The sequence below is a fragment of the Peromyscus maniculatus genome, chromosome 6 (genome assembly GCF_049852395.1).
Source record: "Peromyscus maniculatus bairdii isolate BWxNUB_F1_BW_parent chromosome 6, HU_Pman_BW_mat_3.1, whole genome shotgun sequence".
NCBI classification, from domain to species: Eukaryota; Metazoa; Chordata; class Mammalia; order Rodentia; family Cricetidae; genus Peromyscus; species Peromyscus maniculatus.
This window is the reverse complement of record NC_134857.1, coordinates 8,136,205-8,161,803: the sequence shown is the minus strand read 5'-3', so window position 1 is coordinate 8,161,803 and position 25,599 is coordinate 8,136,205. Positions and strand designations below refer to the sequence as shown.

General features: G+C 46.9%; 2 protein-coding genes across 5 annotated transcripts in view; both read right to left on the bottom strand.

Moving 5' to 3' along the window:
- Positions 1-1,976: 1,976 nt before the first annotated feature.
- On the bottom strand, positions 1,977-8,714 carry LOC143273809 (uncharacterized). Its single transcript, XM_076573893.1, has 2 exons — positions 8,058-8,714; positions 1,977-7,849 (listed from the first exon to the last, which is right to left on the bottom strand). Coding segments are annotated over exons 1-2 (1,047 nt in total). The 5' UTR covers positions 8,059-8,714; the 3' UTR covers positions 1,977-6,803.
- Positions 8,715-8,867: 153 nt separating this feature from the next.
- The window catches only part of Zmat3 (zinc finger matrin-type 3), a 29,309-nt gene continuing 12,577 nt past the window's right edge, over positions 8,868-25,599 (bottom strand). For 2 of the 4 annotated variants that reach the window (XM_016000486.3, XM_016000494.3), the window contains exons 3-6: positions 13,842-13,961; positions 12,043-12,209; positions 11,825-11,925; positions 8,868-10,201 (exon numbers count right to left, since the gene is read on the bottom strand). In XM_016000486.3, the coding sequence (XP_015855972.1) occupies positions 9,987-10,201; positions 11,825-11,925; positions 12,043-12,209; positions 13,842-13,961 (603 nt within the window). In that variant the 3' untranslated portion in view covers positions 8,868-9,986. The remainder of the gene's footprint in view (positions 10,202-11,824; positions 11,926-12,042; positions 12,210-13,841; positions 13,962-25,599) is intronic. The other 2 variants (XM_006971140.4, XM_076573896.1) reach the window with 1 other exon arrangement.

Below are 25,599 nucleotides of genomic sequence, written 5' to 3'. Positions count from 1 at the left end.
TGTCAGCCCGAGCCTTTTCTACACGTCCGGGACACTTAACCAAACTGTCTCCTGAGCTGCAGCTCACTAAGCAGAAACTCTGCTGTTCCTGCCCCAAACCCATCGCACCTGGGGAGAGCTTTGCGTCTTGAACTTAGTTTTGTGCTGTTCCTGTGCCGGCTCCTCGGTCAGCACTTGACCCGTGACGTCTTTAACTCCCAACCGTCTTTTTGGAGGTTCGAATTCCTTACCCCTATGCAGCTTGCACTTTCCATTGCTTTATTTTCAGCTCTTGTCCACATGCAGGAAAATGTGGAGACAAGAGGTTGTTTTGTTTTAAATAAAGTAGGCACGCTGAAAGAATTTTATTTGTCTTATATAAAATAGACATTCAGTATTTCCCCCATAATGTCACTTTAGCAGCTCAATCAAGGAAAATATTCACGGATAACTCTTAAAGACACTATGCCTGGATTTGCTTTATTTTCAAATAGATCTGAGTTTTGCTTCACTTACCAGTAAAACTCATACCCCGCTCCAAGTATTTAACCAAATTCCTGATCTGAAGTTCATCACAACAGCTAACTGCAATATTTGAAGAGACCACAAGGTGGCGCTAGATACCTATGGGTCAAGTCTGTCACCTAGTAAACTTGTGGAAATCAGAGCAAAAGGGCCGCGGGCTGAGCCAAGATTAGAAAATTAAACTAATATGAAAGCCATCTTGCTCTCGTCTGGGGGAAGGCTGTCATCCTAATTACATCTGAAGGTTTAATTACATACTGAAAGACCCAAACGCCAAGCTCAAGGTATCAACTCTGTCTTCCGAAGGCAGGTCTGCATTTGCTCGCTGTATCACGGGCATGCCACCTTACATGCATCCCAGGGGCTCCCAAGGACACAATTCACGTGTGTTGGGGGAACACGTATGCGTTGGACACATTTGTATTGGGAAGACTTTGCACAGCCCTATGGATATTCTCATTATACAGAAGTGAACTGGCCTTCGTCCTCAGCAGTTTCAGTATCCCACAAACGGGAATAGATCTTCGTGACTCGAGCTTCAACTCAAAAAACAAGGTCTGAAAACCTCTTCATAAACACTGTGTGTGGCCCTCACTCTCCCCCACCAGGTCGGCAACAGCCTGGGAGCATCTGCTGCTGCTCTTCCACACACAAGCAGCTGTGAAAGATGGACCCATCGTGATCGGGGGGGTGTGAGAAACCATGATCAGGGGGTGTGAGAAACCATGATGGGGGGGGGGGGGGTGAGAAACCGCAAAGTTCCTACGACTGAGGCGCGGCTGACGCCCCACGTCACAGCTGTCTTTACACTCACAATCTCTTGGAAATGACTTAATAAACATGCTGATGCCTCAAGAATGTCCCAAGTTCAATGTGATCTATCCCCTTCATTCAGAAACATTTCTCCAAGTGGACACAGTTTTCTGACTCTCAGTGTATGTGCCCCGCATCCTAATTTCAAAAACCCTAATGGCCACTTTAAAACTTATAATCTACTTTTCAAATGGGCATTTAAATTCAAGAGCGTGCTCCATATAACCCACAGCACTCCAAAGACTGTAGCTCCGTGATGACTGCATTCCACACTGATTGTATCTGTAGCCACACTTTATAGATGAAACACCCAAAAGATGAGTGTCTGATCTCTGATATGTTTCTTTCAAGCAGTGGTCAGCACTCTTCTGGGCTCGTTTTCTCAGAATTTGAAGAGAACATAGATATGAAAAGATTTCCACAAAACAGAGTACACACCAGTCCCAGGCTAGACCTGGGGGTTGAGGGAGGAAGGTAGTGTGGACAACTAGACCAATTCCAGAGCAAGTCCAAGAATCCAGTGTTCTGAGCCTAGGAAAGCATGCAGTAGACCACAAGCCACCATGAATGGAAAACTCACAGAGCTCATCCTCAGTGTGGGAAGAACACCTGTGTGCTAACCACTTAGTACCCTTCACCTCCAACTCATAACCAAGCACTTTTGAGACAAGACTCAAAAACTGTTTTATTAAACTGAACACAAAAAGCCTGTTACAATATCAAGCCTTTATCAGAAATCAGTACATATGTGAGAATATACAGCCAAGATGAGCCATCAACATAAGCAGAAGCTTAAATAACATTCAGACTTCTATATTTAATAGGCAGAAGAAAATAAAACTAAAAGAGCAATTTCAATTTCACAATTCACAGTTGATTGGTTTGAATCCCGTGATGTGTCAGTCAGCTCTGTAGTCCCTGAAGAGGAGATCTCCAAACAGAGACTGGCCCACTGCCCGATGGCTTGCTCAGATTTCCAAGCCCCAATGACAAGTGGAGAGCATTTCACGGCACAGCCCCACTCCTCTGGTTTGGACTGGCACTTCTTAGCTGCATTCTTTCTACTGAAACAGCAAAAGCACATTTACGGTTCACCATGTGACCACATGAAGGTTTCCAAACTGTCTCTTGGCTTTCTACGTCATTTCTAATGTAAGACAATCACTGCATTAAAATGCACCCTTGATACTGAAAGTAAGATCAGCTTTGCTTCCGGACCGAGAGCACTCATCCCAGAGAAGATGTGTGCGTCTCAGCGGACAGCTGGGATGCTCGACAGCAGAGCCTGGCATACCCAGTAAGGCATTTCAAAGACAACACACCTAACCCGCTCCAGGTCACTGCAGTGACTGGGGGACCACGGGTGAGCAGAGAGTCCACATGAGACTCTTACAAAATGACGCACTGGCTTACAGAACCTTTGGCAGGTATTCAGGTACTAAAAGAGGGCAGAACAATGACCAGCCACTTCCAAGAGGTTTGTTCCCAAGCACAGGCTTTGCCCTGCGACAGTATCACTCATCCTGACATATGGAGTCATTTTCTCTAAAAAGAAAAGAAAAAAAGCATCAGGTAGAGAGTGTGCGAGTGGTCAGTGATAAAGAACACCATTTTCACTAGGGAGGGGGTTACTTGAGCACTTACATTGACAGAGTCATCATGAAAGCCATTTAAAGACAAAAGGAATCAGACAGACCCTGCATTAGTTGGTGTTCAATAGTGCAGTGAGACTTGAGCAATTGCTTTGGACTTAAAAACTACAATTATAGCCTGGCATGGAGGCACATGCCTGTAATCCCAGCACCAAGAGGTGGAGGCAGGAGGATTGTGAGTTCAAGGTCATCCTCAGCTACATAGTAGGTAGAATTAAGACTAGCCTGGGCTAGATGGAACTTTACAAAACAAAACAACAACAAACAACCATAGGGATATCTTTATGTCAAAAGAATTGTGAAATGTCGAAAAATAAAATTCTAATTCGTAAAAATAAATACAGTCCTTCTAAAAGCCCCAAAGTGTTCAGTTACTTTGGATCCTAAGATTAAAATCCAGAAACATTCAAGTTTGGGCTCTGACTCATCTGCCCATCCCATCTCCCTGACCTGGAGCAAACCCCTTCCAGTTCCACAGAGCTGTCCACAGCAGGTGGGCACAGGACGGAGGCAGAGGGCAGATGTCCTCGGCATCACTGGCTACAGACTGCTCCAAGGCTCGCCCACCCCTCGGTGGACAGGACTGCTGTCTTCGTGCTCATTCTGCTATGTACATGATAGAAGGCGAGTGGTCACAGTACCCAAAGAGGTCACAACAAGTCCCGTCAGGAAAGTAATCTTTGAGGACCTGGAAACCTGGCGCAGACTTGTTGGAGACTAAGCACACCCAAGAACAGAAACAAGGAAGACTGATGTCCACAGGAGAGAATCATGACTGTTCACTGGGCTCAAGTTATGACCTACACACGCAGCTTTCCTAAGATACTAACATTTAAATGTTAAATCCCAGTGCATGATACCCACAGTATGGGCACTGTCGGAAATTGATACTGAGCCATCTGTCCTGATGGGCAGACAGATGAATACAGTGGAATACAGCTCATGGGGAGATACATAGAAATACAGTGGGAAAATGTTGACAGACAAAGACAGAGTTAGCTATGCTCCAAATGTTTTCACTTTGACAAATATCCGAAATTCTTCTTGATAAAATGTTGGGGTATTACTATTTCTACACCAAAATTAGTTTTATCATACGTTCGAAAGGCTGTAAAGACTCAGGAAACTTAAAGTTTTCAGTTAATCAAACTAAGGAAATTGTTTTCAAAGGCCTCAAGCTTGCTTGGAAAGACCCCTCCATCTGCACTAGACGACCCTGTGGATGTACAGAGTGACCCGAGCCCCTGTCCCTGCCAGTCCCTCAATGCACTTTATGTTCAGATACAGAACTCTCTCCTCTCTACAGAAGAACCAAGCTGGGACGATCAGCGTAGGAAGTTTTTTCCAATGTCAGCATCTCAAGCTGAGTCATCTACATCACCAAACACAGCCCACCCAGGAGAACTGCCAGCCCACGACAGCCAGGACACAGCCCACCCGGGGGACTACAGCCAGACACGGCAACCAGGACACAGCCCGCCCAGGGGACTACAGCCAGCCCACGACAGCCAGGACACAGCCCGCCCAGGGGACTACAGCCAGTCTCAACAACCAGGACACAGCCCACCCAGGGGACTACAGCCAGTCTCAACAACCAGGACACAGCCCGCCCGGGGGACTACAGCCAGCCATAGCAACCAGGACAGAGCCCACCTAGGCGAACTGCTAGCCTCAGCAACCAGGACACAGCCCGCCCGGGGGACTACAGCCAGTCTCAACAACCAGGACACAGCCTGCCCGGGGGACTACAGCCAGTCTCAACAACCAGGACACAGCCCGCCCGGGGGACAACAGCCAGCCTCAACAACCAGGACACAGCCCGCCCAGGGGACTACAGCCAGCCACGACAACCAGGACACAGCCCGCCCAGGGGACTACAGCCAGCCACGGCAACCAGGACACAGCCCACCCAGGGACTACAGCCAGCCTCAATAACCAGGACACAGTCCACCCAGGAGACTACAGCCAGCCACGACAACCAGGTTCCTAGTCAGAGTGCAGTTTTCACACACTAGCAAATTGAGATTGCACCAACAAAGGGGGAAAAGACACAGAACAGAATTCACAAGGACCTTTACTATTTCAAGCTATCTTATGAACTGTGGTTAACGGCAGTAAATTCTGTCATTTCTATCCTCTGTGAAATGCTAACGCTTGCTAAAGGCACTCATATTTTGGACTTAACGGACACAAGGTCGCATGGGACCATAAGCCAGGGCTTGGGGTTTTTTTTTGGTAACTACAGAGAAAGGGAGTTCATAAAGAGTCTCTATTGATAATGGGAAGGAAATGTCACCACACACTATCCATATAAATGTCTCGTGAGAAGCTATTTACACAGCCAGTGTCCACTCGGCCACCACTGACAAGGCGACTCACAGGGGACTCGCTCACCCAAAACACAAAAGCAACAAAGCATTTCTTTAAATCACATATAAAACTCCTAAGAGAGACTTAAAGTGAGGGGCAGGTAGAATTTTTTTTTAAACACCTGATCAAATTTCTACATTAAACTTCTGCACACGCCAACAGAGTATTTCCCCACTCCTAAAGACACCCCACTGCTTGGGCACACACCTCACCACTAGCAAATATTTCCAGCTAAATTCTGACATTTACAGAACCAAGTAGATTCCATCCTAAACCTGCTGTTCTGAGTCTCTCCACTGAGAAAGCACTGTGTGGAAGTCACCTGTCTGTCAGACTCTTTTCACCGTCACTGTCCTCAGAGTCCCAGGCAACACAGGATGGAGGAGCCCTAAGACCCCCCGTCAATTTTTAGACCCTGTCTACACAGGAAGACCTAACTGGGTACACAGATGTATGCACACTTTTTCAGACTGTAGACCAAAGGCTACCCAAAGCTCCGCAGGAGAGCTCTGTGGGTGAGATGGGAGGTTCACCTCCGATCACGGGACGTGCACAAGTTCTCAGCCACGGTCCTTCACTCACTGCCAAGGCTTCAAAACCACTCACTGACTTCTACGCTCACAGCGAATGAAAGGGAAAGAGCTGATGAGGAGGGTTTTTCTCAAGACAAATGGTGTGAAAAGTTGCAGAATTCAGTGTGTAAGAGGCAAGCACACACGCACAGAACAACAGGTCAGAGGGCATGGGCTATAGCTGGACTTCAAAGCGAATGCCCTCTGCAGGCATGTGGATCCAGATGGGAACTGGACGCTTCCTCCCAGCCCTGGATCTGGGTGTCCCCACTGGCCTCTAGTGAGACAGTCACAAGAGCGGACCGCAGTGCTACCAATAATCGATAGAATCTGCCGAATTCTGGACTAAGGTTTCCTTTGTTTAGACTTCTGTCCGTCCATGGCTGTGGCACATCATGAGACCCACGATTCCTGGGGAACAGGGGCCAGTCCTACAGCAGCATGTCATCTAACAGGACAGGGCTTCACAAAATGAAACCAAGAGAGCTCACTTAACTAACTCAGAAGCCACCACAGCTTGGTCAGACAAGATACAATTTCCATAGAGTTCATTTCGTGAGAAACTGGACCATGTGGCTTCATAGCCTCTGCTACCCTCTGCCCCACCCACTGAACAGTACAACCTCAGCCCAGGGATCGTCGGAGTGTTTCAGACATCTGCATAACCTCTAACAATGACCTTGGCAGTTACTTGTCAACTTCCAGAGTTTAGAAACGAGTTGGGTTATTATAGGCAACCTGGCACTAGAGTGTCGTAGAACAAATGCATCGCTCTTTTTAGTGCAAAGGAATACAGAAATAACACTATAAATCTAACATTTCTCTCTAAAGGAAACCACACTTATGCGTCCCTAACATCCATTAAGGGCACTGGGAGACTAGAAACCTGAATTCACGAGGCTTGAAAACACATCAAGCCCTTAAGTCCACTGTTTCTGTACATACAGGAGGGAGGGGGGACATACAGGAGACTGGGGGACACAGGAGAGTGGGGGACACAGAGAGTGGGGGACACAGAGAGTGGGGGACACAGAGAGTGGGGGACATACAGGAGACTGGGGGACACAGGAGAGTGGGGGACACAGAGAGTGGGGGACACAGGACAGTGGGGGACACAGAGAGTGGGGGACACAGAGAGTGGGGGACACAGAGAGTGGGGGACACAGGACAGTGGGGGACACAGAGAGTGGGAGGACACAGAGAGTGGGGGACACAGAGAGTGGGGGACACAGGACAGTGGGGGACACAGAGAGTGGGGGACACAGAGAGTGGGGGACACAGAGAGTGGGGGACACAGGACAGTGGGGGACACAGAGAGTGGGGGACACAGGAGAGGGGGACACAGAGAGTGGGGGACACAGAGAGTGGGGGACACAGGACAGTGGGGGACACAGAGAGTGGGGGACACAGAGAGTGGGGGACACAGGACAGTGAGGGACACAGAGAGTGGGGGACACAGAGAGTGGGGGACACAGGAGAGGGGGACACAGAGAGTGGGGGACACAGAGAGTGGGGGACACAGAGAGTGGGGGACACAGAGAGTGGGGGACACAGAGAGTGGGAGGACACAGAGAGTGGGGGACACAGAGAGTGGGGGACACAGGACAGTGGGGGACACAGAGAGTGGGGGACACAGAGAGTGGGGGACACAGAGAGTGGGGGACACAGAGAGTGGGGGACACAGGAGAGGGGGACACAGAGAGTGGGGGACACAGAGAGTGGGGGACACAGAGAGTGGGGGACACAGGACAGTGGGGGACACAGAGAGTGGGAGGACACAGAGAGTGGGGGACACAGAGAGTGGGGGACACAGGACAGTGGGGGACACACAGAGTGGGGGACACAGTGGGGGACACAGAGAGTGGGGGACACAGGAGAGTGGGGGACACAGGAGAGGGGGACACAGAGAGTGGGGGACACAGGAGACTGGGGGACACAGGAGACTGGGGGACACAGGAGAGTGGGACACAGAGAGTGGGGGACACAGGAGAGTGGGGGACACAGGAGAGGGGGACACAGAGAGTGGGGGACACAGAGAGTGGGGGACATAGGACAGTGGGGGACACAGGAGAGGGGGACACAGAGAGTGGGGGACACAGAGAGTGGGGGACACAGAGAGTGGGGGACACAGAGAGTGGGGGACACATCTTTTGACTTCATTCCCAGAGGAAAAACGCAAAGCAGATGAATGTCACTTTTATAAAATCTAAGTCTATACCCAGAATCTTCAATGTTATTCTGAGATAAAGATGAGGTGAAATTCTCTCTGGGGTATTACATAAAACTAGGAGGCAGGGAAGCATGTATCTTTAGACACAGACACAGGGATACACACACACAGCCCTGCAGAGAGCAAATGAGACCGTTAAACAATCACAGAACCAAGTGGCCGGCATGATATTTAAATTTACCGAAGAATTATATTTAGCAGCAAAATGAACAACCAAATGGCTAACAAGATACATCCTACATTGCCCTAAACTGACCAACTCTGTAGATGGCCGCAGAAGGGGCTCTGGTATGAGGAGTTGCAGACGGAGATCAAATCTCAAGTGAACACTGTTCTTTCTTCTGTTCTGAGGGGGAAACACTGAACCAAATAGTTCCACTTTTCAAGAAACCAGCATTTCAACAGGAGAAAGTACCTGGGTACTATTCTAGAAGCTAATCATAAAATGAACCTTTAATTATGAAGCAAGAATGGAAAGGAGGATCGGTGAGCATTCCTTCCTCTCCATCTGTTAGCCTGGAGAATTCTCCAGGCTACCGAGGTTTCCGGTGGTGATGTAAGTATAAAATGTGCCTCTGTCACAGTGCTAACCACTGCTGGCTGGAACCTTCTGCAGAAGCACGCTGCCCTGCCAAGCACGGGCATGCCGCTCTTACCACATGAAGAAAAGTAGAAAAAGAGAGAACACGGTGAACACAAGTTCACATAATACTCCGGTAGTCGATCTAGACATACTCTATGGCTTTTTATTTAAAAAATAAGAATCCCGTTAGAATCATTAGACACCAAAGCCGTCTGTGTTTTCATTCTCTCCAAGGAGGCAAAGGAGAAAGCACAAGGTCTGTGTGCTCTTCTACTGGACATGACACTGAAACTTGATTAGCTTTTTAAAAAAGAAAACTTCCCACGTAAGAAACAGCAGAGAGCGATATTTCCAGGAGTGCCCACCACCTGCTGGGGCAGTGTCAGGACAATCATCAAAAAGCCACGAGGTAATGACCATCCCAGGAATTCACGTAATTACCAGTGAAAATATAATTCCAAATTGAAATCTCAAACACACCCATGCATTTCCTTGAATCATCTGAAAATATATTTTTTAAAAAGAATATCCATCTTCAACTCATTCGACAGTCAAGTCTGAGTCTCAGACCGACAGGACAGCTAGGGCGAGAGCCGAGCTCAGCAGTAAGTTGATCCATAGGAGGGAGGAGGTGGGGGTCAAACGTGTGCAGGTCACAACTGGAGATGAAGTCACGTCTTCAGAAGAACATGAGCATTCTGCAAGTGTCTGGAGTCAAAAACACCTGCATGTCAATGACGGACGGACATGCCACAGGGGACGCACTGTTGCTGAGAGACCCAAGCGCACACCCTAACCGCACATCACAGACACCGCACTGTGACGATGGCTCCCCGGGAGCGTCAGGAAACGGGACTCTCTGCTTACCTCTTTCCACTATAATCTGAGGGACAAACTCAAATCAAGTCTTCCTCTAATACGCATAAAACTAGAATTGCAAAATAGATGCCGTTTTTAAATGATCATAGCTCCAAACAGGCTACTCCTGGTTAAAGAGAACTTGGCCAAGATAAGAAGTTATTTCTGATGGGGCAGGTAGGTCACATACTGTAAGTCGTTTGACAGGGTTGGCTCAAAAGAGCGTCGTGACCTAAGAAGCACATCTCCCTCCCCCACCCCGACGTGACGGCTCAGGGCACCATTGCAGGTTATTCATACTAAGCAGAGGAATGGAGGAATGGATGTATCAAGGGGACCACAAAGCAAGGCAGGTTGACAGAAGGCAAAAACAGGCAGGACCGGCGTCTCCGTGGGCGCGGCCGTCACTGTACATAGCCCAGATTCTCCATCTCGCTCCTGTACCGCTGTTCCGACACCTTGCTCTTGTGCTGCTTGCTCTCCAGATGCTGCCGGAACTCCACCTCCTCACCAGCGCCGACGTTACACATGGAGCAGTAAAACTGGCCACTGGGAGTGACGCACATGGCGAGATCTCGCGGGATTCTCTGCCGAGAGCGGGCATGGAAGTAAGGACCTGCTGAAGCAAGAGGCAGAAGTGAAGTAGCCAAGGGCTGGGAGACGACTGGAAGACCTCTGAGTTCGGATCCCTGGCACCCACATAAAAGACAAGCATTGTGGCCTGTGCCTGTGACCCCAGTGCCGGGGCGGCGGAGACAGAAGGATCCCGGGGACTCACTAGCTGCCAGCCCAGTCAATCAGTGAGCTCAAAAAATAAGGTGGAGAGCAAGAGAGAAAGATAAACCAAAACTGACCTCTAGCCTTTACACACCTTTACACACACACATACACACACGCACACGCACGCACGCGCGCATGCACACGCACGCGCGCGCAGATGCTCAGGATGCTCATTTAGTAAAAAACAATCCCCCAGTTCTCATTGTAATATATAATTCTAATTCCGATTCAGATTCTAACTTTAAATAAAGGAGAGGTGGATTTAATTACATGTGAATACAAGTTCAATCTATAAACATAAAATGATTCTCCAGCTAGTATCAGGATACCTGCTACAGAGACAAGACCAGGTTCTAAATGCTTATGGCTCTTAAAAATAAATACAATGTTTATAGACTGTAGCCAAGCATGATAGTTTGTACCTGTAATTCAGTACTTGGGAGCCTGAGGCAGAAAGATTGTAGCAATTTTTAGCCAGTGCAGGCAACACAGTAAGACCCTTCACCTCAGCCTGTCTCTGTAATTTTATTACTTTCCACAGAGAACATAATCTCTGTCACCCACATCCTAAAATGCATTTTCCTTGGCATTAACATAGCTATGGGAGGGTCCTTCATCTCAACTAGCTTTTGAAATCCAGCCCGATGATCTTTGTTTTTTAGTTGACTTTGGTCATAACTAGTAATGCGTTGGGATTGCACTCATCAGACCACAGGGTTTTCTGTCTCTATTTTCACTAGCTGTCTCTTATTATTCAGAGGATTGTTTCTGTTTTACTGTCCATACAAACAGCCCCTGCTGGCATGTACAGTGTTGGAGGCTGTGGTTGCGCAGACGAGGATGAACACAGAGCACTTCCATAAACACATGGCTCTCCATTAAATGTGCACGTCACAAGAACTTCACAGATAATTCTCATTTACTACCTGGTTAAAAATCGCTGCTGTGTTTTACATTTGCCCCCGTAGATGAAAACTGAACCTAGTGTGAACATGTCCAGTGTCTTCCTTAGTCTCTCTCCACCTTACATTGTGAGACAGAACCTCGCTGAACCTGGAGCTTGCTGATTCAGCTAGACTGTTTGGCCAGAGAGCCCAGGGACCTGCCATCTCCACCTGAGGTTATAGGTGTGAACTGCTGTGTCTGGCTTGGGATCGAACTCAGGTCCTCATGCTTGCATAAGCTTCCCAGCCCTCAAAAAGCCCAGTTTCTAATCTGCTTTACGTATTTCTTCTGACAAATATTTTTTTAAAAAGTAAGGAATTAGAAAACACTATGATTTTAAAACCAAGATAAATAATATACTGAATAAAAAATAAAGAATACCAGAAATAAACAGCAGCCTAAACAGCCAGAAGAGCAATTCAGTAACACAAGCACTAACTAATTTCTTGGGGCTATACACTGCTATCATTTGCAGGTTTGCGAACACTTGCAAGACACATGGGAGCATGCAGGCTACCTGAACTGTTCTGGACCGTGTATGTATTCCTCCTGGTGGACACTATCTTAAATTCACTCCCTTCTTTCCGGGTCCGCCTTTGCCCTGCCTCTGCGGAGTCCCTGGAGAAAAGAAATTTGAAATGAGTGAGACATCCAAACAAGGCTCCCTTTCATCTCCTCCTTTAAATAGGTTGCTCTCACATAACAACCGGCCTCAGAGGCAATGGCGACACCTACGAGAACGAGTTACTCTGAGCTTCAGACAGACGAAGTCTCTTGGCGTGGTTCTTGCCCTGGTAGTGGGCCTGTGCCACCGCAGGCGAGCTGAAGGAGGCGTCGCACAGCTTACAGTAGTCATTCTCTGTGGCCAGGATCACTCTGCCCCCCGGCTTGCCGGAGCCCACCTGCCAGCAAAGACACAGAAGCAGTTACACCTTCCACTCCTCCAAGATCCTTCTGAGAAACAGCCACAGCCTAGGGCACAGCCGCAGGCAGTGATAAGAAGAAAGTAATTCCAGGGAAAGAGATTACAATCACCTATGAACCAAAGCACCAACTAGTGTGATGCTCTAGCCACTGAAGAAATGTTTTCAAAGTGTGGACATTTAGGGCAGGAGGCAGTAAGGAAGTGAGGCGAAAATCTTCCCAGAGAGAAGGAAGTCTGCTCAAAAATCCCCCAATAAACACTTACTGAGCACCAACTGTATACTGAGCAGCCCACCCAGACCCAAAGCTGCAGAGTTTAGAAAGCTCCAGTCTTACAAACTCTCCAAACCACCTGTGGCTATACAACCAGGGAAAAGACCTAGTGAAGCCAGACACCATGTTAAAAGAAACCAAACACTGTCAGGATTAAATTCCCTTAGGCCAACAAAAATTACAAAGCAAACCTGGACTACAAGTGAACATATGGTTAAGACTGTGGAGACCATACCTTATCTAGAACAGTTCAAAAAACAGCACTGTCTGACCTGGAAGAGGAGGTTCTCCGGGGTCAGTACAGTATCTTCATATTTCACAGAGGTCTGTGCTAAACAAACAAGGTGAGCCAGGCTGTTTGCTAAGGAGGAACAGCCACCTGACTCTAGAGCATCCATCCTGAAGGAACTCATAATGTGAAAACCACTCAGCTGGAAGCGCCCCTGCTGCCATTCTTAATGTATCTTATTTCCTGTAGGTCTGAGGAGGGCCACCTACACACATTTTAAGCAGAAAAACACTCAGGAAAGTAACATTATACCTTGGTAGTTGTGAACACCAGGCTAAGATGACACAGAATTTTTGCTCTGCAACATTTCAAAATATGCAACATCATGGAAAGTTCCTTAGCTTTTCCAGGCTTCTAATAAAGCCCCCATGAGGCCCATGCTGCTGGCCCATGGACCAAGCTTTGAATAATAAGGCCAACACTTTCAAGTAACGGCAAATACTAAATGAGGCCAGGACCCAGGACTAGAGCAAGCCAATTATAAACTTACCTAGTGAGCAGGATTTAAGACAATATCAAAAGCACTCAAGATAAGTAATCCTTCAGTGGAATTTTTTATATTTATTTTACTTTATGCATTCGAGTTTGCTGTCTACACGTACTGTGTGTACCATGTGTACCTGTTGCCCTCAGAACGGACGAGGAACTGGAGTTACAGACAATCGTGAGCCACCCTGTGGGCGCCTGGAACAGAATCCAGGTCCCTCTGCAACAGCAGTAAGTGTTCTCAACCACTTAACTATCTCTCACTTAACCACGTAACCATTTCCCCTAGGGCAAAGCCTAGATATCATCACGTGGTCATTTAACCTAGAATTCTAAAAGGCATATAAAAATAGACATAACAATATTTTTCCATCATCTCACACATCACAGTCCAGTCGAATGAGAGATCTCAAGGTTCAAAAATGTTGGCAGACACAGCCCAAGGAGTTAAGAGGACCGAGGACCTTTCGGGGCGTTGCCCAGACTGGCCCTGACAGACAGTCACAGGACCTGTACTCATGACCACATGTGTGTGACAGCCTCTTCACACAGTGCTGCTCACCTGCGGAGGGACTGGAACGAGGGGAGTGGCTACAGGCTCTGGCATGCTGCTCACCCTGGCTGGAGGAGGACAGCTGTTGGCTGCATAATAATTTCGGAGTTTCTTGCCATGGTTTTTACCCTAGAGGTAAATACAAAGAGGACAGCTTATCAGAGGCAATTGGCACACTCACACAGGTATGCAGTCTTTCCTGAAAACCCAGGACAACAGACCCTCGCCAGATCTGACTCCAGCGAATCTATCATAGGCTGGAGTCTGCTGCTGTGGTAAACACCATGACCAAAAGCAACTTGGTGGAGAAAGGGGTTGATTTCAGCTTACACTTCCAGGTCATGGTGCATCACTAAGTCAGAGCAGGAACTCAAGCAGAAACCATGGAGGAACACTGCTTTCTGGCTTATTCACTGGCTCATGCACAGGCTTTCTTATACAGCCCAGATCCACCTGCCCAGGTAAAGATGGCACCACCTGCTGTGGCCTAGCTCCCAATCACCGATCAAGATAGCCTCTCAGCCACGGCCACAGATCAACCTGATGGAAGCGATTCTTCAACTGAGGTCCCCTCTCCCCAGGGGCTGCGTCAAGGTGACAATAACAACTAAGCAGGATATAGTCTATCATTTGGTTCTAAGAGAACAGTTCTATTCATCTGGAGAAGATAAAAGACTGAGGCCAAAGAAATTAACTTCTTCTAAGTTTCTAGAGAAGCCCTGCACCCCACGGTGTCACATCCTCCCTGAAGCCGGTCCCCATTCACACACCACTGTGTCCATAGGACCTTGCGATGCTCTGATCTGACTGACTTCAGAATCCATAATGAGATGGCTAATCCAATCGTTTTCACAAAAACAGCACTTACGGGGCGTCACTTCATGCAGAGGACCTTGATGAGCCTCCGTTCATTCACTGCTCACAGAAACCTTGTAAGAATCTGCTGGGATCACCCATGCCTCACAGAGGAGGAACCGCAGTGGGGTGGGCACACACCTTCAGAAGGAACCGCCAGCAGAGCCACGGCTTAAAACCTCAGCACAGCCCTTACCACACATCACGGTGGCTTATGGCTGCACTATGAACTTCTGCCAAGTCAGGATGGTCTTTCTCACCATGCTGGGGTTTTGTTTGTTTGTTTACTTTTTTAAGTCATAATTCACACAACTATATTCCTTGAGCTAATAAATAAACACAAACTGGTGGCACCGTTCAGAAGCCCTCTGGTGGAGCTGGAGAGATGGCCCAGAAATGAAAAGAGCTTGCCACTGCTATAGAGAACCTGGGTTCAGTTCCCAGCACCCACATCAGCAGCTCACAATAACTGCAGTTCTAGGAGACTGATGCCCTCTTCTGGCCTCTGTAAGCTCCTACACACACGATGTACACACATGCATGCAGGCATGCACACATAAATAAAAGTAAAATCTTTAAAGGCACTCTGAGTAAGGGTAAGGCAGCTCATCACTTGTTAAACCGTGTTGTAAAATTTAAGCCTACATACCAACATTTACCATCTGCTACCTGCTAACTCCTAAGGACCAGCACACAGCCAAAAGACAGCTAATTTCCATCCCCATCCCCTGCCATCCAAATGCTTTAGCTATACCATCCGTGAGGAACTACCAGAGTCAAGTTGACGGTCCCCTCTATGGTTGTACCTTCACTGAGCTCTTAGCAGCACACCACCGTCGATCTCCCTCCTTCCGGAAATAGTCCCTCTCAGCACGTTCTGTCTTCTGTGGCTCCATCTCTCCTCTTCCCACCTCTCCTCCTCTACCAGAGCTTGGGTTCTGCGGGGCCCAAGGCCCACCCTTGGCTCTCTTCTCTGTCTGTGCTCCAACTCTAGTTCTTTGCCTGGCCTCACAGCTTTCTAAGACAATGAACAGATGTGGGGAGGGTGGGGGAGCGGAGGGGTTCTGCTGTTGTTTTCAGGCAGTCTCTCACAACACAGGCTGGCTTGGAACTCACTATACAGCTGAAGATGACCGTGAGAGCATTATCCCCGGGCCTCTACCTCAGGTATGCTGAATTACATCTAGTTTATGTGATACAAATGATCCACCCACAGCTTTGTGCACACATTCACATCTAGTGTAAGTGGTACAGAAGATCAACCCATGACTTTGTGCACACATTCACCAACTGAGCTACAACCTAGCACTAAGACAATGAATAAATTCATGGGTCCCCAGAATATGGCTGCATCTCTGACCTTCAGACTCACCTTCTTGTCAGCCACACTCTGGGGTCTTAAAAGGAACATCAACTTTACTCTTGAGTCCTCCTAACAGGCCATTTCATCACCACCCAAGTCCTCCACATGTCCAGAAATGCCACCACCCACCCAGTACTTGAGAAAACTGCTGAGGCCCGTCCTGTGCTTGAATCCGCACTTCCATAAACCTGGCCCACCTAATCCATTGACAAGTCCTGTCGGCCTGCCTTCCAATACCTCTCCAGCCACCCCACTTCTCTCAGTTACACCAACTATATAGTAACTCCAACTACCAACACCTTGTACATGCAGCCACAGCGCCACCCGCTCTGCTCAGTCCTGTCCCTTTGTAATTCTCATAAGCCAGTGATGGTTGAAGGCATAAATCAAACCATGCAGCCTGCCTCTCTTAATCAATATTAATCCAGTATTGGCTGGGTATGTACTCAGCAGGGGAGTGCTTGCCCAGCGTGGGCAAGGTCCCTAGGTTTGATTCTCCAGCACCACAAAGAACATCTACCAACGTCTCACTGACAGATCTTTTAAGGCCTGACCCCACCCACCTCCCTGGTCTATGTCCTCCCCAAATCCTCTCCCTGCTGGCCGTTCTCCTATCTTACTGGCCTGCTTTCCTGAGCTGCTGGCTTCAGGGCCTTTGTCCTACTGTGGCTTCTGCCCAGGAGGTTGCTAGCTCTTTCAGACTTCTGACAGGCTGGATCACTCTCATCGTGAAGTGTCAACTTGTGACACAACTCATGAATGGACCACAGTTGCCCCTGCCTGCCGCACATGCATACATGTGTCCATCACATTATCAAATCATCTGATTTCATTTTAACTTAGTACCACTCACCACAGCCCCAAATCATAGGATTGGTTTTTCTTTTTCCCTCCTCTGAAATGTAGAGTCCTTAAAAGTAAGGACCTCTACCATCCTGCTTTCATCCATGCCTAGAATGCTTTCTGACATACAACAGGTAACCAATAATAAAAGAATCGGGTATTATGGCAGGAATAACTTTTAAAAAGAAGACAAAAACTAGGAAAGCATGGGGGGCTGGGGGGGACCCTTATTTCTGCCTGTGCCAGGGAGGCTTCTCTGAAAAGGTGAGACCATGTCCCCTCTCTGACAAGTCCCAAAGCATTTTCACTAAGATCAGGAACAAAACACTGTTCTGCCCACTCCCTCCATACCTGTTCAATACAGTTCTTGAAGTCTTAGCTAAAGCAGTAAGACAACTCACGGAGAACAAGAGGGTACAAACAGGACAGGAACCTAAGGTGAGTACAGTCAGAACCAAATGATCTGGGGACTTGAAAAGACGGAGGTCAAAAGGGATCACTTCCATGGAGCAACACTGGAGGAAAGGTCAAGCGGGCTGCAAAGTGGGCAGTGGAAGAAATGGTACAGGCTGCACAGAAGAGCTCCCGGAGAGAAGGGGCCACCGCAGGGGCAGAGGAGGAAGACACAGAGTTGGGGGAAATGGAGTCACTGCAACACTTTTTAAAGACATAATGGTAGATGGTTGTGTTGGACATGCCTTTTATCCCAGCACTGAGGTAGCAGAGGCAAGTGGATCTCTGTGAGTTCAAGGCCAGCCTTGTCTACATAGTGAGTTCCAAGCCAACCAAGGCTACATAGTGAGGGCCTATCTCAAAAACCAAACAAACAAACAAAAGACACATGGTGTTACACACCTGTAATTCCACTAGTTGGGAGGCTGAGGAAAGATGTCTCACCAGTTCCAGGCCTACCTGGGTAACAGGAGTGTCAGAACACAGTCCAAGAATGGAGTCATGGGAGGGGAATTCTGAGCGCTTGTGAGAAAACCCCAAGAAAAGAAGATGAGTCTTGTGACCTCAGTTTCTTCAAAACACAGAACTGTTCTTGGAATGTTTTTGTGTTCCTCCCAGGTGTGGTGGATGGAGTGAGTGGACTTCAGCTGCTGTTATTCATGTGCCACTATGAAATACACGTTTTTTGCCACACGCACTTTAGCCTATGACTGTACACTTCACTCCATGACCCTTCCCAACCCTCAGAGGATAAGTTGTCTGATTCTCTAAATAAAGTTGGCTATTGCATGAGATGTTTGTCTGCCTCATGTTTAGGCCCTGCTCTCCCGGGTTCAGGCTGCCAACGAGAGCAGTAAACACAGGAGTATCCCAAAACTAAGAATTCAGTGGTAAAAGCACAGGCCTCACAGGAACGAAGTCCTGGTCCCATCCCCATCACCACCCCTTCCCGTCAACACTATCTGGCAAGCCCCACTGTAATTAACAGTCACTGCCGATGAGAATCACCAGTAACGAAGCAAAAGTGTGATGAGAAATAACAACACACATGTGGTCTTAAAATGGTCTGCATCTGATCCTTAGTCAACAGATAAACAGTGTCTTTTCCAAGGAGATCCTTGTAGGCACCACCTTAATTGAGAGATAATTAACACCATGAGAACCACTCATGACTCATGCAGCAGGAAGGACCCACGGCATCCTGTCTGTAGTACTACAGCCAGAAAACACATAACCTGAACTCAGGTAAATAAGGCAAGATCTGGAACCCTCTACAAAACACTTCTTCAAAAACTGTAAGATCATTAAAGAAGACAAAGAGGAAGAAGAGGAGGTGGTGGAGGACTGAACTGTCCAAGTTAAAGAAAACGTTAAAATCACATGTCAGTTTTCCTTTGGGGCTGGACACAGAGGCAGGAGGGGCTATGCGTACACAGCAGGAAAACAGAAACAGGTGAGTGCAGAGCGCACAAGGTTTCCATCAGTGTTGGCTCTTTGGTTTGCTCTGATTGAGTTTGTTGCTGCTTCTGCAGGCTAGGTAGCCCAGGCTGGCTTGGAACTCACTGCGAAGCCAAGCTGAACACGTGACCACCCTGTCTCCACCTCCCGAGTGCTAGGCTTATCTACATGCCACACACCCCGCAAAGTATTTGTTTCTTAGTGTTGATAATTGTACTTTTATATAGACTGTTTACTTGGGGAAACTGTATGAAGCATAAGTTTACAAGTCAAACATGACTCAAACTAAAAACAGTAATAATGTTTTCCAAAGCCATCAGAAAGTGCCATAACAGGGGACAATCATCCATTTGGGAATCCATGAAACCATGCCCCTTGCACCCAGGGACCACCCTGCAGCATTAAAAACAGCAGCAGGCACAAGGAGCTGTTTGAACTACCTGATACATACTGACTGGAAGGTGCTGTGTCAAAAATTGCCATCCTTAAAAGCAGAAACAGGATGTCTCTCTAATATCACATATCAGACATGTAAGACTACAAAATAAACACTAGTGTCACTCTCAAGTTCATGGCTTCATATTAATTGACATCCTATTAAAAAAGGATGCTTTGAAAAGGAATAATTAATCAAAAGAACCTCACTATTTAAAAAATAAAACCAGCCGGGCAAGATGACACACACTTTTAAGTTCAGCACTTAGGAGGCAAAGGCAGGCAGATCTCTGTGATACAAGGCCAGCCGGGTCTGTGGGAGCCCATTTTCAGGTTTCCTAGTGGCTTTACTCAGAAGGTCTGTATACAGAGGATGACTGGATCATGGGGCTGAGTGCAGGTGTCTGAGATGTTCTGCACTGGGCTGTGCTGGGGGGAGGTCTTTTGCTCCACCCCTTGGCATTTCTATAAACACTCTAGGGCAGAGACATCAGGGCCCGATGGAATAAGTTCCAGACCCTCTCCAGACAATCCTGTATTTTCTATCTGTTTATCTCCACTCTAAATCCTTCTATCTAATATTTTCCTGCTGCTCCTACTCAAGAGCATTCTGGAGAAATGTGGCGGGGAGGGGTGGATAACACCCCCCCCATGGGCCTACTGAGTGAGTTCCAGGACAACCAAGGCTATATAATGAGACCCCATCTCAAAAAAACAAACAAATAAATAAAAATCAACATAGTACTTCAAATCAAGGTCACTTCTAAAATTGAAAATAAGTGAAGTAATAATTAGAAAGGAAGAGACAGGTAATGCAGGCCACCCTCATCCCTTAGTTTCACTTTGATACTTAGTTTCACACTATATTACACAGAAAACTCCAGGAAAAGAGATTCACACATTTTAAAATGCTTGTATTTATGAGCAGTGTGGTAAAATGCCCAGCTGCCATGCTTCGTCTGCCTGGATGGGACTCATCTCTTCCTCTGGTCTACCTATGCTCAACTTGCTACCACCTCAGTCCTTAGTCACCAACCAGGTGATGGATGTCACTGTATCACAATACCCGTGTGCCAGGAACCTCATTTCACTTAATGATGGCACCATGGTATAAGCACTACAATGCTGGCATTCATGTACGACAGAGAGAAACTGGTAAGCACTCGCTTGAAGTGAAAAGGAAAAGTTCTCAACTAGACAAGGAAGGAAAAGTAATGTTCCAGGGTGGCTTGTGTCCATGCTGAGGACAGATTTATCCATGAATTATGAAGGAAGGAAAGTGTTGTGGAATATTAGTTTAAGGTATGTTACAGACGTTTATGCTGTGGAACATTTGTTTAATGATACAAAGATGTGTTGCATTATTTTATGTTGCATTTGTTTAACTCTGTGAAGTTGTGTTACTTGGCCTGCCTAAAACACCTGATTGGTTTAATAAAGAGCTGAATGGTCAATAGCTAGGCAGGAGAAAGGATTGGCGGGGCTGCCAGGCAGAGAGAATAAATAAGAGGAGAAATCTGGGGAAGGAAGAGAGGATCAAGGAGTCAGAAAAGAAGGGGCCAGCCACCTACCTGCCACACAGCCACCTACCTGCCACACAGCCAGACATGGAATAAGAAGGAAAGAAAAGATCTACCGAGATAGAGAAAGAAAAAGCCCAGGGGTAAAAGGTAGATGGGATAAGTTAAAAAAAGCTGGCTAGAAACAAGCCAAGTTAAGGCCGGGCATTTATAAGTAAGAACAAGCCTCTGTGTATTTACTTGGGACCTGGGTGACAGGCTCCCCAAAGAGCCAAACAGTAAGAGTAAAAAAATAATCAACGAGCCGGGCGGTGGTGGCGCACGCCTTTAATCCCAGCACTCGGGAGGCAGAGCCAGGTGAATCTCTGTGAGTTCGAGGCCAGCCTGGGCTACCAAGTGAGCTCCAGGAAAGGCGCAAAGCTACGCAGAGAAACCCTGTCTCAAAAAACCAAAAAAAAAAAAAAATAATCAACGAGAAAGTACATGCTAGAACCACTGCCACCCTCACACTACAGAAGTTACAGTCATGTGCACACATGTGTAGTTAAACTTGTGAATGCATGTGTTCGAAAACATGATACATATAGAGTAGTACCATCCACAGTGCCCCAGGGATAAACAGAGATACTGCATAAAATAGCAGTCAAAAATCCAAAATATATAAAGTATTTATCAGTACAACACTATATTTTAATAAATTGGGGGGGGGGCACAAGAAGAAAGCCATCCGTCAAGGGATAGGGATTACAAGGTTTCCAGAAAGGGGGAGGGGGGAAGAGGATATATTTTTTAAAAAATTGAACTATCTCCAAAGCTAAGACAATGGATGAAAATAGATAGAAGGGATCTACTAGTGCTGTCCAGAACAAATTTTAAAGACCCAGACCCAGACACATCCATCAATGTGAAACTTCAGACTCAACAAATAAAAAGAAAAGCCTAAAACCTTACAGGGGTTTGAAAGAAAGTGGCCCCCACAGGGAGTGGCACTATTAGGAGGGGTGGCCTTGTTGGAGGAAGTGTGTCACTGTAGGGGCGGGCTTTGAGGTCTCTTTTGCTCAAGCTTCCCTCAGTGTGACTGTCAGTCAACTTCCTGTTGCCTGTAAGATGTAGCACACTCAGCTCCAGCACCATGTCTGCCTGCACACTGCCATGCTCTCTGCCATGATGATAATGGACTGAACCTCTGCTGGGGGATGTCTTTCCGATTCCTGTGAATATGTGTTGCTCCCATTGGTTAATAAACAAAGCTGCATTGGCCTATGGCAGGGCAGAATGGAGCCAGGTGGGAAATCAAAGAGAGAGAGAGAAGAAAGGCAGAGTCCAGAGAGATGCTGCAAGCCACCGCCAGGAGAAGCAAGATGTGAGAGAACAGGTAATGCCACGAAGCCACGTGGCAAAACACAGAGTAATGGGAATGGGTTGAGTTAAGTTGTAAGAGCTGGCTAGCAAGAAGCCTGAACCACAGGCCATACAGTTTGTAATTAATATTAAGCCTCTGAGTGATTATTTTATAAGCTGCTGTGGTCCAGGAGGGACACAGGAAAACTTCCAGCTACAAACCTCTGGAACTGCAAGCAAGCCCCCCTCCCCAATTAGATGTTTTCCTTTAGAAGAGTTGCCGTGGTCATGGTGTCTCTGCACAGCAACAGAACAGTGACTAAGACACAGGGGAAACCAAAGGAGAGAAAATTAAAGCAGGTCACCTACAAAGGAATAAAACCTGGAGGAAGAAGGTTTCTCTTCAATATTAGATGAGTCTAAACAATGGGAAACGGGCTTTAATTCTCAACCTAGAGCTAAGCTATGTTTCTAATATGAAACAGAATGCAGACACTTTTTGAAATATAAGAGCTGAGAAATCTTTACTTTCTGTTACTCCCTCATATTATTTAAAAGTAGGGTTTGCTGGTGTCTTAGTTAGGGTTTCTATTACTATAGTAAAACACCAAGACCAAAAGCAACTTAAAAAAGGAAGCATTTACTTCATCTTATAGCTTATAGTCTATCACTGAGGAAGTCAGCAAGAACTGAGGCAGAAGCCATGGAGGGATGCTGCTTACTGGCTTGCTCCCCAGGCCTTGCTCAGCCTGCTTTCTCATACCATTCCAGACCAGCTGCCCAGGGATGGCACTGCACCCAGTGGGCTGGGCCCTTGCACATAAATCATTCATCAAGAAAATGCCCCCTACAGCCTCGCCTGCAGACAGTCATAGAGGCATTTTCTCAATCGAGGCCCTTTTCCCACATGACTCGAGCTTGATCAAGCTAACATAAAATGAATGAACACAGGATACACAGTTACGTTTGTTCTCTCTTCCTTGGATACTGTGACTATATTATACTCTGAATAAACAAAACGGGGGTGGGGAGCAAGAAAAAAGAAAATAATATTTAGAAAATAGTTGGCCAAGGAACAGTTGGCATGTATGGAGCAACCCAGAGGACAGAAGGGTAAAAAATGGCATAAGATAGAGATGCACATTAAAAAAGGAGCGTTCTCTGAGGTAATGGGGGTGGGGGTCTGTGGAGGGGGCTATAACAAACATGATGTCGGAGAAAGAAGGAAAAGAAAAGCAACTGAAAACTCCAGGAAATAGGAAAGGCTACACAAGGAGTCGGGATCCAAATGTGAAAGAACCCATACAAATCACAAGAGCGAACCAGTGGGCCTCACGCAATGATTAAAACAGGAAAAAGACTGAAGAGGTAACACAGGGAGGAGAGGGGGTGAAGGATTTCTTTAGGGCATGTGATTCTTCTTCCTGCTTTCAACAAACCTAATAGAAAGTCAAGAAAAATGACACAATTTCAAGTTTATAATCCACATACGGATCCTTGTGAGCGATTTTGATGCTATCCACGTGAACACCTGACTGAGTCCCTGGGGTCCGACCCCAAGTGGAGACAGAAGGAAACAGCTGCACTGGACAGTGTTTCTCCACTCACAGGGAGGCCAAGGCCCAAGGTCAGTCTTCAACAGCTGGAACCAACCTGTAAACAGAGCGTGGAACACTTATTTTGATAACAGACTAGACAAAATTATAATCAGTCTTCCTAGTGTAAACCATAAAACTGCGGCCAATCCAAGCAGAGAGCTAGAAAAAAGGAAAAGACACAGACGGTGTGGAAAATGTCAGCAAGCATCCCACTTTGTCGTCACAGTAAGGTCCTTGTTCCACAGACATGACTTTGAGGAAAAAGGTATCTTCTTAAATTGCTTGAGAGGGAAAGTGTTACCAGTACCAAATGTCACCAAGATGTTACGAGAGACTCAACCAGATTTGGTGACCCCTAAAGGACCAGGAAATATGGTGGAAAGTGGGGGGACAGAAAGAATGTAACAGCCAGAGAGCGGGAAGGAGAGCTATGAAATGCTGCCTTCTGAACACGCACTCAGGAGCTCAGAGCAGCTGCAGCTACCTTCAGAAGACTTACACCAGATCAGGCCAGGTAACACCCCAGCATGGATGTGGTGGGATTCAAGAGTTCCCACCTGCAGCTGAGACGCTATCAGCAGTTGACAGCTTCTAGCGGGGCGGAGTCACTGTTCTGCAGGTGTGTGGACTCCATGAAGTCCTCCAATTTCCAGTGGACATGCAGTTTGGGCCCCATACCCAAACACGGCATCAGACTCAGTAGCTCATTTTTTTAAAAGGAAAAAAAATAATAAGAGACATGAAGTTGGGAGGGAAGGAGGAGCTGGAGGAAGGAATGGGAGGTAAATATAATCAAAATACATTGTGTATACAGATCTGAAAACAATGAATGAATAAAATAATGTATTAAAAATAATGAGCTGGCCATCGTGGCACACGCCTCTAATCCCATCCCTTGGGAGGCAGAGGCAGGTGAATCTCTGGGAGTTAAAAGCCAGCCTGGTCTACAGAGTGAGTTCCAAGACAGCCAGAGCTACAAAATGAGACACTGTCTTTAAAAAAACCAAGGTAAATAAATATTTAAAAATATAAATAGTGGTGAGAAATAAAAAGAAAAAAGACATGAAGGTGGGAGAGGGATTGTTGAGAAGGGACAGAGGGGAGTTGGAGGGGAAACTTGGGGTAGCTATGACCAAGGTACAGTGTATATGTGTGAAATTTTTGAAGAATAAACAATAATTTTTCTTAAAAAGAAAAAAATAAAGGGAAGGTTGCTATTGGTATTTCAATACATTCGGAAGAGACCTAGCCGGTTTTATTTTTTTATAATCTGAAAGAAAAGAGATGGGGACAGCTGGCAAAATCCAGAGCACAGGATGGAGAGTCCAACTGGTCCCGAGCAAGGACGTCTCTCTGAAGGGGGAAATGAGAAGCGGATGGACTCAGCTGGAGAGGCAGCGGGCTGCCAGGACCCAGATAATAACTGGATAAAGAGAGCTGCTGTCCCCTAACAGAGCCAAAGCAAGGACTGGAAGCCCTTGCCATCTGGTGATCCAGACAACAGAACAAGAGAACCAGCAAGGGCTCCTCCCCAGGTAAAGGGACCAAGCTCACAGACTTCCAGTGCGATAAAAATCACATTAATACCTAAGGATCATTTTCTAGGACCTCATCTACTGGTTGAATTATTCTTATGAGGATACTCAGGATGTAGAACCTGTAGGTACTCTTGTAATTCGGCTGCTGGGGAGACTGAGGCAGGACAACTGTGAGTTCAAGTCCAACTGGGCAACTTGGTGAGATCTTGTCTTGAAATCGAAGGTTTAAAAGGCCGAGGATGTGGCTCAGTAGTAAAGCACTTGCCTAGCATGCACAGGGCACTAGGTTTAATCGCCAGAGCTGCCCAAGGAAACAGATAAACTGGTGTCTAGATGTAGGATAGCATCTTTGGAGAAAGACTA